A 13,755-nucleotide genomic window follows, 5' to 3' on the forward strand; every position below is an offset into this window, starting at 1 on the left:
GGTTGAATGCTAGCTTGGCAAAATTGCTAGCACTTCAACTGCTGCCATTTCAGTTGATAGACTCTGCCCCCTTCCGTGAGTTTGTGGAATGTGCGGTTCCTCAGTGGCAGGTTCCCAAACACCACTTTTTGTCACGGAAGGCGATTCCGGCTCTCTACTGGTATGTGGAAGGCAATGTCTTGGCCTCGCTGGACAGGGCGGTCAGCGGTAAGGTGCATATTACCGCTGACTCATGGTCCAACAAGCATGGACAGGGACGTTACCTAAGTTTCACGGTGCATTGGGTGACTCTGCTGGCAGCTTGGAAGGATACAGGACAAGGTGCAGTAGTGTTGGAGGTTGTTCCGCCACCACGCCTCCAAAATGCCACTACTGGTGATTCTGATACACCTCTCTCCTCCACCCCCTCCTCTTCTTCTTCCTCCATGGCCTCTTCCTGTGCTTTGTCCTTGGAACCAGCAGTGCTCCGTAGGCGTTCAAGGGGCTACGCAAGTACGCAGGCCAAAAGATTCCATGCGGTGCTTGAACTGGTGTGCTTGGGGGACAGGAGCCACACTGGGGCAGAGATTCTGTCAGCTCTTCAGGGGCAGGTTCAGAGGTGGTTAACGCCACAGCAACTTAAGCCAGGAATGGTGGTTTGCGACAATGGCACCAACCTCTTCTCCGCCCTCCGACAGGGACAACTGACCCATGTGCCCTGTTTGGCTCACGTCCTTAACTTGGTGGTGCAGTGGTTCTTGGGCAGGTACCCGGGCTTACAGGATGTCCTGAGGCAGGCCGGGAAAGTCTGTGTGCATTTCTGCTAATCATATAATGCCAGTGCTCGGCTGGCTGACCTACAAAAGGAATTTAACCTGCCCAAGAACCGCCTAATCTGTGACATGCCCACCAGGTGGAACTCAACGTTGGCCATGCTGCAGCGGCTGCACACGCAGAAGAGGGCCATCAATGAGTATCTGTGCGACTATGGCACCAGGACAGGGTCAGGGGAGCTTGTTTTTTTTTCCCCATGCCAGTGGGCCATGATCATGGATGCATGCACTGTCCTGTCACCATTTGAGGAGGCCACGAGGATGGTGAGCAGTGACAGTGCATGCATCAGTGACACTGTCCCCCTTTTCCACCGGTTGGAGCACACGCTACTTGGAATAATGAACAGGGCACTTGAGGCAGAACAGAGGCAGGAAGAGGAGGACTTCCTTAGCTCTCAAGGCCCCCTTTATCCAAACAGTTTTCCTGCATGCCCGCTGATCACACAGGAAGAAGACGAGGAGGAGGAGGATTGTGTCAGCATTTAGGTGGAGCCTGGCACTCAGCATCAGCAGCAGTCTTTAAGGGATCATTTACAGTCCCTAGAAACCCAAGGACTTGTACGTGGCTGGGAGGAGGTGGCTGTGGATCATGTCGTCCTTAGTGACCCAGAGGACCGAATGCCTCAGCAAACCTATGCTGCATGGCCTCCCTGATCCTGCAAAGCCTGCGGAAGGAACCTCATATTCGTGGTATCAAGGAGAGGGATCGTTACTGGATGGCAACCCTCCTTGATCCACGTTACAAGAGTAAGGTTGCAGACTTTATCTTGCCGTCGCAGGGGGAGCAGAGGATGAAACATCTTCGGGAGGCCTTGCAGAAAGGTCTGTGCAACACGTTCCCAGAGACTGGGAGGTTACAAACTCCTGTTCCTGGACAATGTGTTGCCGAGGCTTCAGTCAGTCAAAGAAGGAGGGGTGGAGAAGGTGGCCGTCTGACCGATGCGTTCAGACAATTTTTTAGTCCACAGCCCCAAGGAATGATTCCAGCAACCATCGCCAGCGTCTGTTTTACATGGTGGCGACGTAGACGTCCTAACGACGAAACGCGTAGGGCGTGGCCTAATCTGTGCTTCCCAAACATCACCTCCTGTACCAGCGCTGAAGGATATTAATGACGGTTTTGACGTTTTTACCATTTCGCTTGATTTTTACCGTAAAAGTGTGAGTACCCTTTCATTTTGTGTAATAAAACTTTTTTAAAGCAATTTTACGCTATGGGCACTCCCTCTCTTTTTATATATGATATACCACGATCCTGAGCCCGCCAGCGATCGCTGTACAGTGGCGATAAAACTGTAACTGCCTACTACCCCCGCAGGGGTGAAGTGATCTGGTGAGTGGCTGCACTTTTAGAGCAAAGAGATATTATAAGTGAAGGATTATCACCACAGCACAAGAATATGACACAAGAGACTTACTAAAGAATTTTGAAGCACGTTTGCACTTTTATCTTGTCACTGTTGCCTTTTGGATTGCACCAGCACATTTGCACTTTATTTTGTTATTGTAATTTTCCTTAGGAACAGATTTCCTACACCCCTCCCCACCTCCCTATCTCACTCCCTTCTCCCTTCCCCCCCCCCCTCCCCTCCTCCCCCCCCCTCCCCCCCCTTTCTTCCCTCCCTAGCAATATTACTATGTAAGCATTTAAGTTATGTCTATGTATCACCTATGATTGCACAATATTGCAACAGAATATTTAATTGACACATGCACGGTATACTTGGGAATTCATATTGTTAATTTGTATTTAATATTTGATATATGCACGGTGCACCTAAGAATTTATTTTAATCTAGTAACCTATATGGAGGTAGGAAACTAAATAGGAACAGCGCCAAACCCTTCTATCATTTCTAAAAGATCTGACTTGGATACCTTTCCCACCGAAAATCCTCTGGGTTACTGGGTCTTGAGGATGGATCACTGGCCAGAGCTTGCACAGTATGCAATTGAGCTACTGGCCTGTCCTGCATCCAGCGTTCTTTCGGGAACGCACATTCAGTGCTGCTGGAGGCTTTGTAACCGATCATGAAGGTGGTCGACTGACCTTCAGAAAAATGAATCAGTCTTGGATCACCACCAGATACCAAGCACCTGATGCTGATGTAATCGAATACATTTTTTTGAAATGTCAGATCCCTTCAAGACGGCCTATGTTGATGCTGAGTGACTATCCTGTTATGCTGAGTGACTATCCTCTTCCTCCTCAATGATCATGCTGATAGCTTGTAAGAATTTTTTTGTTTCTGGGCGCTGCCACCAGTGGCTAAGGCCCAATTTTTCAGCCCCTGTTTAACAGGGGCGTGTAATTACAATTTTTGATGCAATTCTTTGCAGCAGGGCTTGTTCCTGCGCTCCAACTAGAGTATCTGTCAGGGGTTGTAGTGTTGTGGCACCAGCACCAGTGCCTAAGGCCCAATTTTTCAGCCCCTGTTTAACAGGGGCGTGTAATTACAATTTTTGATGCAATTCTTTGCAGCAGGGCTCGTTCCTGCGCTCCAACTAGAGTATCTGTGAGGGGTTGCAGTGTTGTGGTACCAGTGCCTAAGGCCCAATTTTTCAGCCCCTGTTTAACAGGGGCATGTAATTACAATTCTTCATCTAATATTTCACAACAGGGCCCGTTCCAGCGCCCACCAAGAGTAACTGTGAGGACTTACAGTGTTGTGGCACCAGCACCACCACCACCAAAGGTCCAATTTTTCTTCCCCTGTTTAACAGGTGCATGTAATTACAATTCTTGATCTAATATTTCAGAGCAGGGCCCTGTGAGGGCTTACAGTGTTGTGGCAGCACCAACCCCTAAGGCCACAATTTCTGCAGAGTATATAGGGCAGGCTCCTACTTTCAAACATCCAACTTACAAATGACTCCTACTTGCAAACGGAAGGAGACAACAGGAAGTGAGATAAAATCTTCCCCTAGGAAGGGAAATTCTCTCCTGTAAGAGTTAATATGGGAAAAACATTTCTCCTTTCCACTGATGCTTTATCAACAATCCCTGTTTCATTAAAAACCCCAAATTTTCTAAAAACATTTGTCATTGTGACAGAAAGTGAGGTGAAATCTTCTGAAGAGGAGCACAAACAGCAAAACAAGTGTCATAGGGGTGATAACCCTTCCCTATGTTTTTTTTTGGCTGGAGCTACACTTTAAAAAATGTACCAGTTCAAAATTACAAACAGATTCTACTTAACAACAAACCTACAGTCCCTGTCTTGTTTGCACCGCCTGTATACTGTTGTTCAGAGTGTATAGGGCCTGGGGGCCCACGCCTTTCCTTTTTTAATTTAGGTGCAGGGTTCCCCTTAATATCCATACAAGACCCAAAGGGCCTGGTAATGGACTGGGGGGGGGGGGGTACCCATGCCATTTGTCTCACTGATTTTCATCCATATTGTCGGGACCCGACATTAAAGCCGCAAGCAGTTTTAAATGACTTTTATTCCTTTAAAAATGTCATTTTGTGCAGAGACTGTTTTAAGCAAGGGAAACACGCACCACTTTACAGGCATACTATAGACACCCCCCAGGTACGATATTTAAAGGAATATTTCACTTTTTTTTTTTTCACTTTAAGCATTATTAAAATCACTGCTCCCGAAAAAACGGCCATTTAAAAAAAAATGTTTTGCATTGATACATGTCCCCTGGGGCAGGACCCGGGTTTCCAAACCCTTTTTAGGACAATGCCATGCAAATTAGCCTTTAAAATTAGCACTTTTGATTTTGAACGTTCGAGTCCCATAGACTTCAATGGGGTTCTAACGTTCGTGCAAATTTTTGGTCCGTTCGCAGGTTCTGGTGCAAACCGAACCGGGGGGTGTTCGGCTCATACCTAGTAACCGCCCCTAATATCCTATACCACCACTGCGCCAATCAAAATAAAAATAAAATGGTATAAATGTATAAATAGTAAAGCTGCCACTTTTTTATAAAAATTGTAAAATATCAAAAATCATACCTATACTATAAAGAATAAAACATAGGAAGATATTAGTGGCGTTAGTGAATGTGACAAATGACTGTGATTTAAAAATACTGAGACAATGATTCTAATAAAGTGATATATATCACCCAGTGACAAGTGAAAAAAATCTATATAAATATATAGTCCATAAATAAATATAAAATGCAAAAGATGAAAAAGAGACTTTAGTCTTCTTAAAACTCTTAATCTTCCACCACACCAACGTGCTTGTGACACCTCTCCCTCTGAAAAACGCACTCACCAGCTTGTATTGCCTCCCACTCTCGTGTTTGGCTAAAATAGTGTTTCTGTCGAATTAGGGATCATGTCTCCCTTATACAGAAAAAAAGAATGGAGACCCCCATCAGCCGGCACGTAGGCCTGCAGCACAATTTTGACGCTAACTGCTTACACTTTTTTGCTTTGGAACACATTTCCCCAGGTGCTAGAGGGGGAGACTATGACAAGCTCCTCCTACAAAAGGAGGCACGCTGGATACACAAATTGTCGGCTCTCCAGCATCCAGGCATGAACGATGCGTTCAGTTTCAAGCCATTTATTTGAAAACTGTAGTATCCTTAACCTTAATGTGGCCGTGTCCTGTTTTTTGTTTTTTGGTTGTCTTGCTTTTTTCTTTTTTTTTTTTCCGGTCATTCACTATATTCAGTATTTTCAATGCTGTGTTTTGGCATCACATGTATGCATGAGCCATAATAAAATAGTTAACCATAGTTGTAATATGACCATATGCATCTTTGTATGTTATATCTTATATCTGATATCATTGAACCTCCACTGATTTATTTGTATTACATCTTGTAGGCTGTGGCTGCAAATTTTCACCTAAAAGATTTTTTGATTTTTTGTTTTTATGTTTGGCAACAACTTGCCGGAACTATTCTCATATTGGGATTATCTCTGTCAATTTAGACCACACGGACGCCCGGGGCACCCACCATTGGGGGTGTAAAACCAATCGCCCCCATGGCTGGTGGCCCTATCAATTTGAGTCTGATCATGTCAGGATGGGGTTTTTGACACCTAATTAATGACGTACATGAGCCTCCATTGAGAATTATTGGGAATACATATTTTTCTATTGTTTTTTAGAACAGAAGCAGGCACAATGCTTCAATTTATTTCCATTCGTCTTTACCTCTCCCTTTCCCTTAGCTAAGATGGCGCCTTTGGCGCCCTGATGCTCCACAGGCTCCATAATTACGTCGACATGCGCACTAACTTCTATACACGTTGCCGACGTCATAATGACGTCACTACGTCCCCCCGCGTCATGACGTAGTCAGTCTCAACGAGCGTCCGCATCCCGGCGGCGAGATCAGACGCCGCCGCAATGGGGGTATATAAAGGCGGCTACACACCGCCCACAGTTCTGTCACCGGTGCGGTCCTACGGAGGCAGCGTGAAGCTCTCTCAAGCCTGCGTGCCGGACTACTGTCTGTGAAGTAAGTTCTCTCATTGCAACACTGCCATTAGTTGACAGTAAGCTGCACCTTTGAATCTCTAATGGTCCCTTTATTGCACTCTCTTTTTCTTTATCTAGAAAACATCCTTGTTGGTGATCGCTCCCTGCATTATCTATTTTTGCAGTCATTAGTGACTATTTCACTTGACTATGATGCCATCCCTACCTACGTGATGTTATATGCCGTGATACTTTTATGTTCTAGGTAATAGATCCTTAATTGGTTCTACTTTAGGGAACATATCCCCTGAAATTTAAATATGAAGGATTTTGGATGCGATCCCTTTTTTCTAACTTTGATCTAACTTTGAATCTATTCTGCTTTTTAAAGGGCCATTTTTAAACTTTATGTTCCCCTGTGGTCACAGTATGGCAGCGATATCCCTCATATATGAGAACTCCCCGATTTGAAATTAGCAGCAGTTTGTCATTCTATTGGAGTATTTATGTCGTATCGGTGCGCTACAGCCTGGTAAGATGTATAAACCTTGATTTTCTATATATATTTGGTTGAAGTGTTTAGTACCTAAACTTACATGAATGCATTTAAATGCCCTGTATCAATCTCCACTCTGTTAATTGAATTTAATATTCATTAGATGTATTCTACACATGTTTAAATGTATGTATTGATTATTGTTTATTCTCCTATCATTTAGAGTCCACCACAATCATTGCCTTTAAACTCCTGAAGAAGCTCGTATTAGAGCGAAACATGTCGAGCGGCAGATTGTCATGGCACTTTTAAGTAGTTGCTTTTTGTTGCATTGTCTAATGTGAATAATTTTGGGTGACATTGTCTATGTCAAATTGTTCTTAAGAACATGTCCCACTCCTCAAGTGAGGCATGGATATTTTAATTGTGATTTAATAAAACATTAATTTTATTTAAGATGATTGTACAGAATTTTTGATTATACTGTTGATTAAATAGCACCTTAAAAGTCCCTGGGGAAAATCTTTTCCCCTCCCCCTCCTTCTTTAGGCTAAACAGCCTTTATTTTCTGTTTATTGTTGATTCACAGTCATTTGTCACATTCACTAGCGCCACTAATATCTTCCTATGTTTTATTGTTTATAGTATATGTATGATTTTTGATATTTTACAATTTTTATAAAAAAGTGGCAGCTTTACTATTTACACATTTATACCATTTTATTTTTATTTTCATTGGCGCAGTGGTGGTATAGGATATTAGGAGCGGTTACATATTTCTACGCCAACAGTTCAGTGCTGCCTGAAATTACTCACATTATAATAATAACTAATTAATTCTCATCTACCCATTACTACTATATCACTACACAGAGGTTGAAGGGGTGGGGGGTCAGCCTGTCAGTGCTCAAACCATACGCTTCACACTGCATCAAATTGGTTTGCATGGCTGTCGTCCCAGAAGGAAGCCTCTTCTGAAGATGATGCACAAGAAAGCCTGCAAACAGTTTGCTGAAGACAAGCAGACTAAGAACATGGATTACTGGGACCACGTCCTGTGGTCTGATGAGACCAAGATAAACGTATTTGGTTCAGATTCTGTCAAGCGTGTGTGGCAGCAACCAGGTGAGGAGTACAAAGACAAGTGTGTCTTTTCTACAGTCAAGCATGGTGGTGGGAGAGTCATGGTCTAGGGCTGTATGATTGCTGCTGGCACTGGGGAACTACAGTTCATTGAGGGAATGCCAACATGTACTGTGATGCAGAGCAAGATCCTCTCCCTTTGAAGACTGGCCCGCAGGGCAATATTCCAACATAACGATCCTAAAACACACACCCAAGATAACCACTGCCTTGCTAAAGAAGCCGAGAGTAAAGGTGATGGACTGGCATAGCATGTCTCCAGACCTAAACCCTATGGAGCATCTGTGGGGCATCCTCAAATAGAAGGTGGAGGAGCACAAGGTCTCTAACATCCACCACCTCCATTTTATCGTCATGGAGGAGTGGAAGAGGACACCAGTGGCAACCTGTGAAGCTCTGGTGAACTCCATTCCCAAGAGGGTTAAGGCAGTGCTGAAAAATAATGCTGGCCACACAAAGTATTGACACTTTGGGCCCAATTTGGACATTTTCACTTGGGGTGTGTACTAACTTTTGTTGCCAGTGGTTTAGACATTAATGGTTTTGTTTTGAGTTATTTTAAGGGGACAGCAAATTTACACTGTTATACAAGCTGTACACTCATTACTTTATATTGAAGCGAAGTGTCATTTCTTCAGTGTTGTCATATGAAAAAATATAATAAAATATTTACAAAAATGTTAGGGGTGTACTCACTTTTGTGAGATACTGTAACTGGATACTAATATTTATATGTAAAGTTGATCCAGGGAACATCTGATTGCCTCTTGCGGATCAGGAAGGAATTTCCCCTGCTGGAGAAAATTGGATCATGCTTTGTTGGGTTTTTTTGCCTTCCACTGGCTCAACTGTGGGTATAGGATTGTACATATAGGATTGCGTAATTTTTTTTCCCTTTTATTGGTTGAACTGGATGTGTCTTTTTTCAACCAGACTAACTATGAAACTAGGTACAGTCCAAGGAGGTCTGCCCAGGACCCAGGAATGGAGACTTATTCCCACTTAAATCTCTACAAAGCCTCCAGGCTTCAGAATGCAGAACATGTTTTTTTTTTCAAATTCTGAGAAAACAAATGACAGGTTTAAGAGTAACTTGGTTTGAGAGTAACTTGGTTTGAGAGCGTTTTGCAAGACAATAAATAAAGTTTGACTTGATATACAAGCGACGTCTTGATATACAAGTAGCGTCATATCACAACTGAGTATAAAAGTGAAGAGAGGTGCCTCTAAGTGTAGCAATATGGTTACATTTAATGAAGGTACAACATTTAGCAACTCATATGGTTGATGATTAAAAGAGGCACATCTAAGTATGCAGGCATCTGGAGTAAAGCTGTCCACATAGACCATCCCCCTTGCCGCCATCGACATCATCTCTTCCATGCTGCACTCCACGAGCGGTTCAAGTCACGCATTCAGCTCACTCTACTGCAGGGTAGTCTTCCCAGTCATGATTGCAGACTGACAGCGGTGAGAGCCGGCGGAGCGGGGAATGGTCTATGTGGATAGCTTTACCCCGGATGCCTGCATACTTAGATGTGCCTCTTTTAACCACTTCCCGTCTGGCCTATAGCTGAATGATGGCCGGGCGGGGGCTCTGCTGTCCTGACTGGGCATCATATGACTTCCAGCAGGATAACATGCCAGCGCACACCCGCGGGGGCACTCAGCGCGGCGATCAGTGGTGCTGTGTGTCACTCTGACACACTGCATCTCCGATCATAGTAAGAAGCCCCTGACAGGGGCTCCTTACCATGTGATCAGCTGTGACCAATCACAGCTGATCACAGCGTGAACCAGGAAATGCCAGTAATCGGCTTTCCTCTGTTCGCGCTGACAGAGAGAGACAATTGGCGGCTCTCCCTGTCAGGGGGGGGGGGTCTGTGCTGATAATCAGCACATGGATTATCAGCACATCCCCATCAGTTGTGCCACCAACAATGCCAATCAGTGCTCATAAGCTGCTAGTCAGTGCCCCATCAGAAACGCCTGTCATTGCCCATCAAAGTGCCAATCAGTGCCCACAACAGTGCCAATCAGTGCCTATCACAGAGCCAATCAGTGCCCATCAGTAAAACCTGTCATCATCAGTTCTGCCCATCAGTGCCATCTATTAGTGTCCATCAGTGCCACCCATCAGTGCCGCCTGTCAGTACCCATCAGTGCCGCCTATCGGTGCCCATCAGTGCTGCATATCAGTGCTGCTTATCAGTGCCCATCAATTCTACATATCAGTGCCTTCTCATCAGTGCCCATCAGTGCCATCTTATCAGTGCCCCTCAGTGAATGAGAAAACAAAATTTTATAACAGAAACAAAGAAAACCGTTTTTTTTTTTCAAACATTTCAGTTTTTTTTAGTTTGTCTAGCAAAAAATAAAAACCCCAGTGGTGATCAAATACCACCAAAAGAAAGCTCTATTTATGGGAAGAAAATGATAAAAATTTAGTTTGGGTACAGTGTTGCATAGCTGTGCAATTGTCATTCAAAGTGCGACAGCGCTGAAAGCTGAAAATTGTCCTGAACGGGAAGGGGGGAAAGTGCATGGTATTGAAGTGGTTAATCATCAACCATGTGAGTTGCTAAATGTTTTACCTTCATTAAATGTAACCATATTGCTACACTTAGAGTCGCCTCTCTTCTCTTTTATACTCTGTAGCTCCTGCTGGATTTTGCTTCTAATCCCCTTGTGGAGGCTGCCATTTGTGGATGGACATTTTATGGTTACACAACCTATCACATTGCTATAATCTTTTTTATATGGACTATATGCTGAAGGACTTATGAATAAATCGTTGTGGAACGAATCATTTGAGTTTCCATTATTTCTTATGGGAAAATTTGCTTTAATATAAGAGTGCTTTGGATTACAAGCATGTTTCCGGAACAAATTATGCTCGCAATCCAAGGTTTTACTCTAGTTTTCTCAGTATCAGTCATCAACCCTGGAGCCCCTCACTATGGTTAAGGTTCTAAACCTAGGTGACACATACACTGTTCACAATCCTGTCAGCCAGTGTTAAAATAACATTTTTAAAAAATACATATATATACGTTTTACATACAGTATGTACTATTGTTATGCCCTCAGAAAAGTACTGCTGTTAGAGAAAGTCCTTTTTTTTTATTATATTAGAGTGGTGGCTGCAGGAATGAAGATTGAGCGTCCAAATCCAAATATTTCCAGAGCCAAAGCGATACTCCATCAAAGGGATCCTGGAAATGAAAAGACTGGAAAAAGGTAATTTACATTTTTTTTTTTTAATGTGTATACAATTATCCTTTTCTTGAAAGCTACTTGCTTGAAAGATAGTAGTAATTTTCAGCATGTTGTTGCTGTTTTTGCTTACATTTCTGTCAGCTCACTTTCTTTAAACCTCTAAACCCGAAACCTCTAAAACATTGTGAGGGATACACTGGGAATGTATGGGGGATTTGGGGAACAAGTATCTCATCACAAGGCTTTGGTAGTTGGCTTCAATGGCTAAGGCTTGGTTCACACCTATGTGTGTGGCTGTGAGTGCGGAAAGCACAGCAATTCCCGCCTCCGCAACCACACACAGTGAAAACACACTGCTCTGTGAAACCACGCAGGGCTTCCATTCATTCTAAATGGCACCCCCACGCATGAAAATTAGCAGTGCGTGTGCAGGAACCGCAATTTTATTATGCAATTTTTCTGTGGGCTGCGTTTTGAAAAAGGTGCATGCACCTTTTTCTGTGGGAAACGCAGGCACAGCAGCTTATTGAAATAAATGGGCTGCCGTGCCCGTCCAAAGGCGGCTGGCAGAAACGCTATAGTGTGAAACTAGGGTAAGACTTTGATGAAACTTTTTGAAATAGGTTTCCATTCATGTGGCGGGATAGGCCATCCCAGATTTCTCTACTAGGTGACCCATTCTTGGTTGGTGAAGAAAAGCTACAGGATATAACTTTGGGGCAAATAAAATTTGCCTATTTTCATTTTCATATAACTTTGCCATGCTTCTGTACAGGAAACATCTTTTTAATTTTCACAAGTTATGTGATAAAATAAAACAGAATTTTGTTATAACTATATAATATATATTTTGTTTATAGATTACATAAAAAATAAATTTTACAATTCAATATTGCTTGCTTTTCACTGAGCAGCACAGTTGCATTCAGTAGTGGTACTGCCTGCTGAAAGCAACGGGGGGGGGGGGTATCATTTTTGCTGCTCTGCAATGCAAATCATTGCAGTCCCAACATTTGTTAATAAGAATTTGTTTCTCATTCAAACAGGTGAATGTTGTTGCTGTTTTTTTAATCAATGTCACACAGTCAAGGTGTTTGCGTTGTGTATGATTTTGATTAGTTCATTTCTACCTCTACCTCTTTTTCCTTTCAATCTTCAACCTTATATTAAATACAAGCATTTTAATTTACACCAACATTTTAATTTACAATTCACTAAGAAAATGAAAGTTTCACCATATAACAGAGTGGATATGAAGCAGCACGAGCAGTGAACTTATTCCTTACTGCCCAACCACATGATGAATAACAAACAGTGGCCTTCCAAAGCTCTATGAAAGAAGTGGAACAAACATTAAAAAAATAAACTTTCTCCCACCCATTCTATCTTGCAGTTAGAAATGGGAAGTATAACCTATACTCCACACCTACCTGAGAACTTTGAGCTATTGACCTGGCACTGTTGAAACTTCAATCTGGTAACTGGGTCGTTACGGAAATCGTGAAATCTCAGGAATTTCTATTCTGGAGGTGTAAACAATTATCAGTGCTCTACATTCACTGACTGCCTGGAGAAGAGAAGGGAGGTAGGTGAGGACATGATACGAGAGATGGTCAGAGAGTGTGAGGACACGATACAGAAGACAGTCAGAGAGGTTGCACACATGGTACAGGAAACTGTTAGAGAGGGTGCAGACATGGTACAGGAGACTATCAGAGAGGGTGCGGACATAGTACAGGAGTGGGTGAGAGGGTGCGAACATGGTACAAGAGAGGATGAGAGGGTGCAGACATGGTACAGGAGAGGGTGCAGACATGATACAGAAGAGGGTGAGAGGCTGAGGACATGGTACAGGAGAGGGTGAGAGGGTGCGGACATGGTACAGGACAGGGTGAGAGGGTGCAGACATGGTACAGGAGAGGTGAGAGTGCAGGCATGGTACAGGAGAGGGTGAAAGGATGCAGGCATGGTACAGGAAAGGGTGAGAGGGTGCGAACATGGTACAGGAGAGGGTGAGAGGGTGCGGACATTGTACAGGACAGGATGAGAGGGTGCGGACATGGTACAGGAGGGGGTGAGAGGGTGCAGGCATGGTACAGGAGAGGGTGAGAGGGTGCAGGCATGGTACAGGACTTCACTTGATGTGAACCTCCAACACAGCACTCTGTTACCCCCCCACACACAGACCATCCAGAAGATCACCCCATGATGGCCATTCACTTGCAACATCCTGGTGCCTGCAGCATCTCCCCCTGCACCTCTGCTGGCTGTCAGCTCACTAAAAGGGGGGGCGGACAGCAGCTCTGTGGCACCCATGGGATCTCCCTCTGGCTAGAAGGTTTCTACTGTGTGTACAGTGCAGAGGGGAGGGGCCTCCAACCCGGACAGCTAACTAGGACCAGTGTACAAGTGAACAAGTGCATTTACACTAAAGAGAGAAGCCGATTAGCCAATTAATTAGCTGCCCAGTTCGGAGGCCCCTCACCTCTGCACTGTACACATGGAAGAGACCTGCTAGCCACATGGAGATTCCCCGTGGCCATGTCTTCACATCTAGGAGCTGCGGCCAGCTGTGGGCCAGCAACCCGGGACAACGCCAAATTCCTGTGATGTACACACAGACAGACCGGGACAAGGGTCTAAAAACCGTGAAGGTCCCTGGAAAATCGGGACTGTTGGCCGCTATGAT

At 44.1% G+C, this 13,755-nt stretch overlaps 1 protein-coding gene across 3 annotated transcripts in view; it reads left to right on the forward strand.

The window, feature by feature from the left end:
• LOC141108078 (beta-1,4-galactosyltransferase 1-like) overlaps positions 1–13,755 on the forward strand; it is a 524,736-nt gene that overhangs the window by 387,626 nt on the left and 123,355 nt on the right. For all 3 annotated transcript variants that reach the window (XM_073599317.1, XM_073599307.1, XM_073599325.1), the window contains one exon: positions 10,983–11,087. In XM_073599317.1, coding sequence (XP_073455418.1) covers positions 10,983–11,087 — 105 coding nt within the window. The remainder of the gene's footprint in view (positions 1–10,982; positions 11,088–13,755) is intronic.

The sequence above is a fragment of the Aquarana catesbeiana genome, linkage group LG01 (genome assembly GCF_042186555.1).
Source record: "Aquarana catesbeiana isolate 2022-GZ linkage group LG01, ASM4218655v1, whole genome shotgun sequence".
Taxonomy (NCBI): domain Eukaryota; kingdom Metazoa; phylum Chordata; class Amphibia; order Anura; family Ranidae; genus Aquarana; species Aquarana catesbeiana.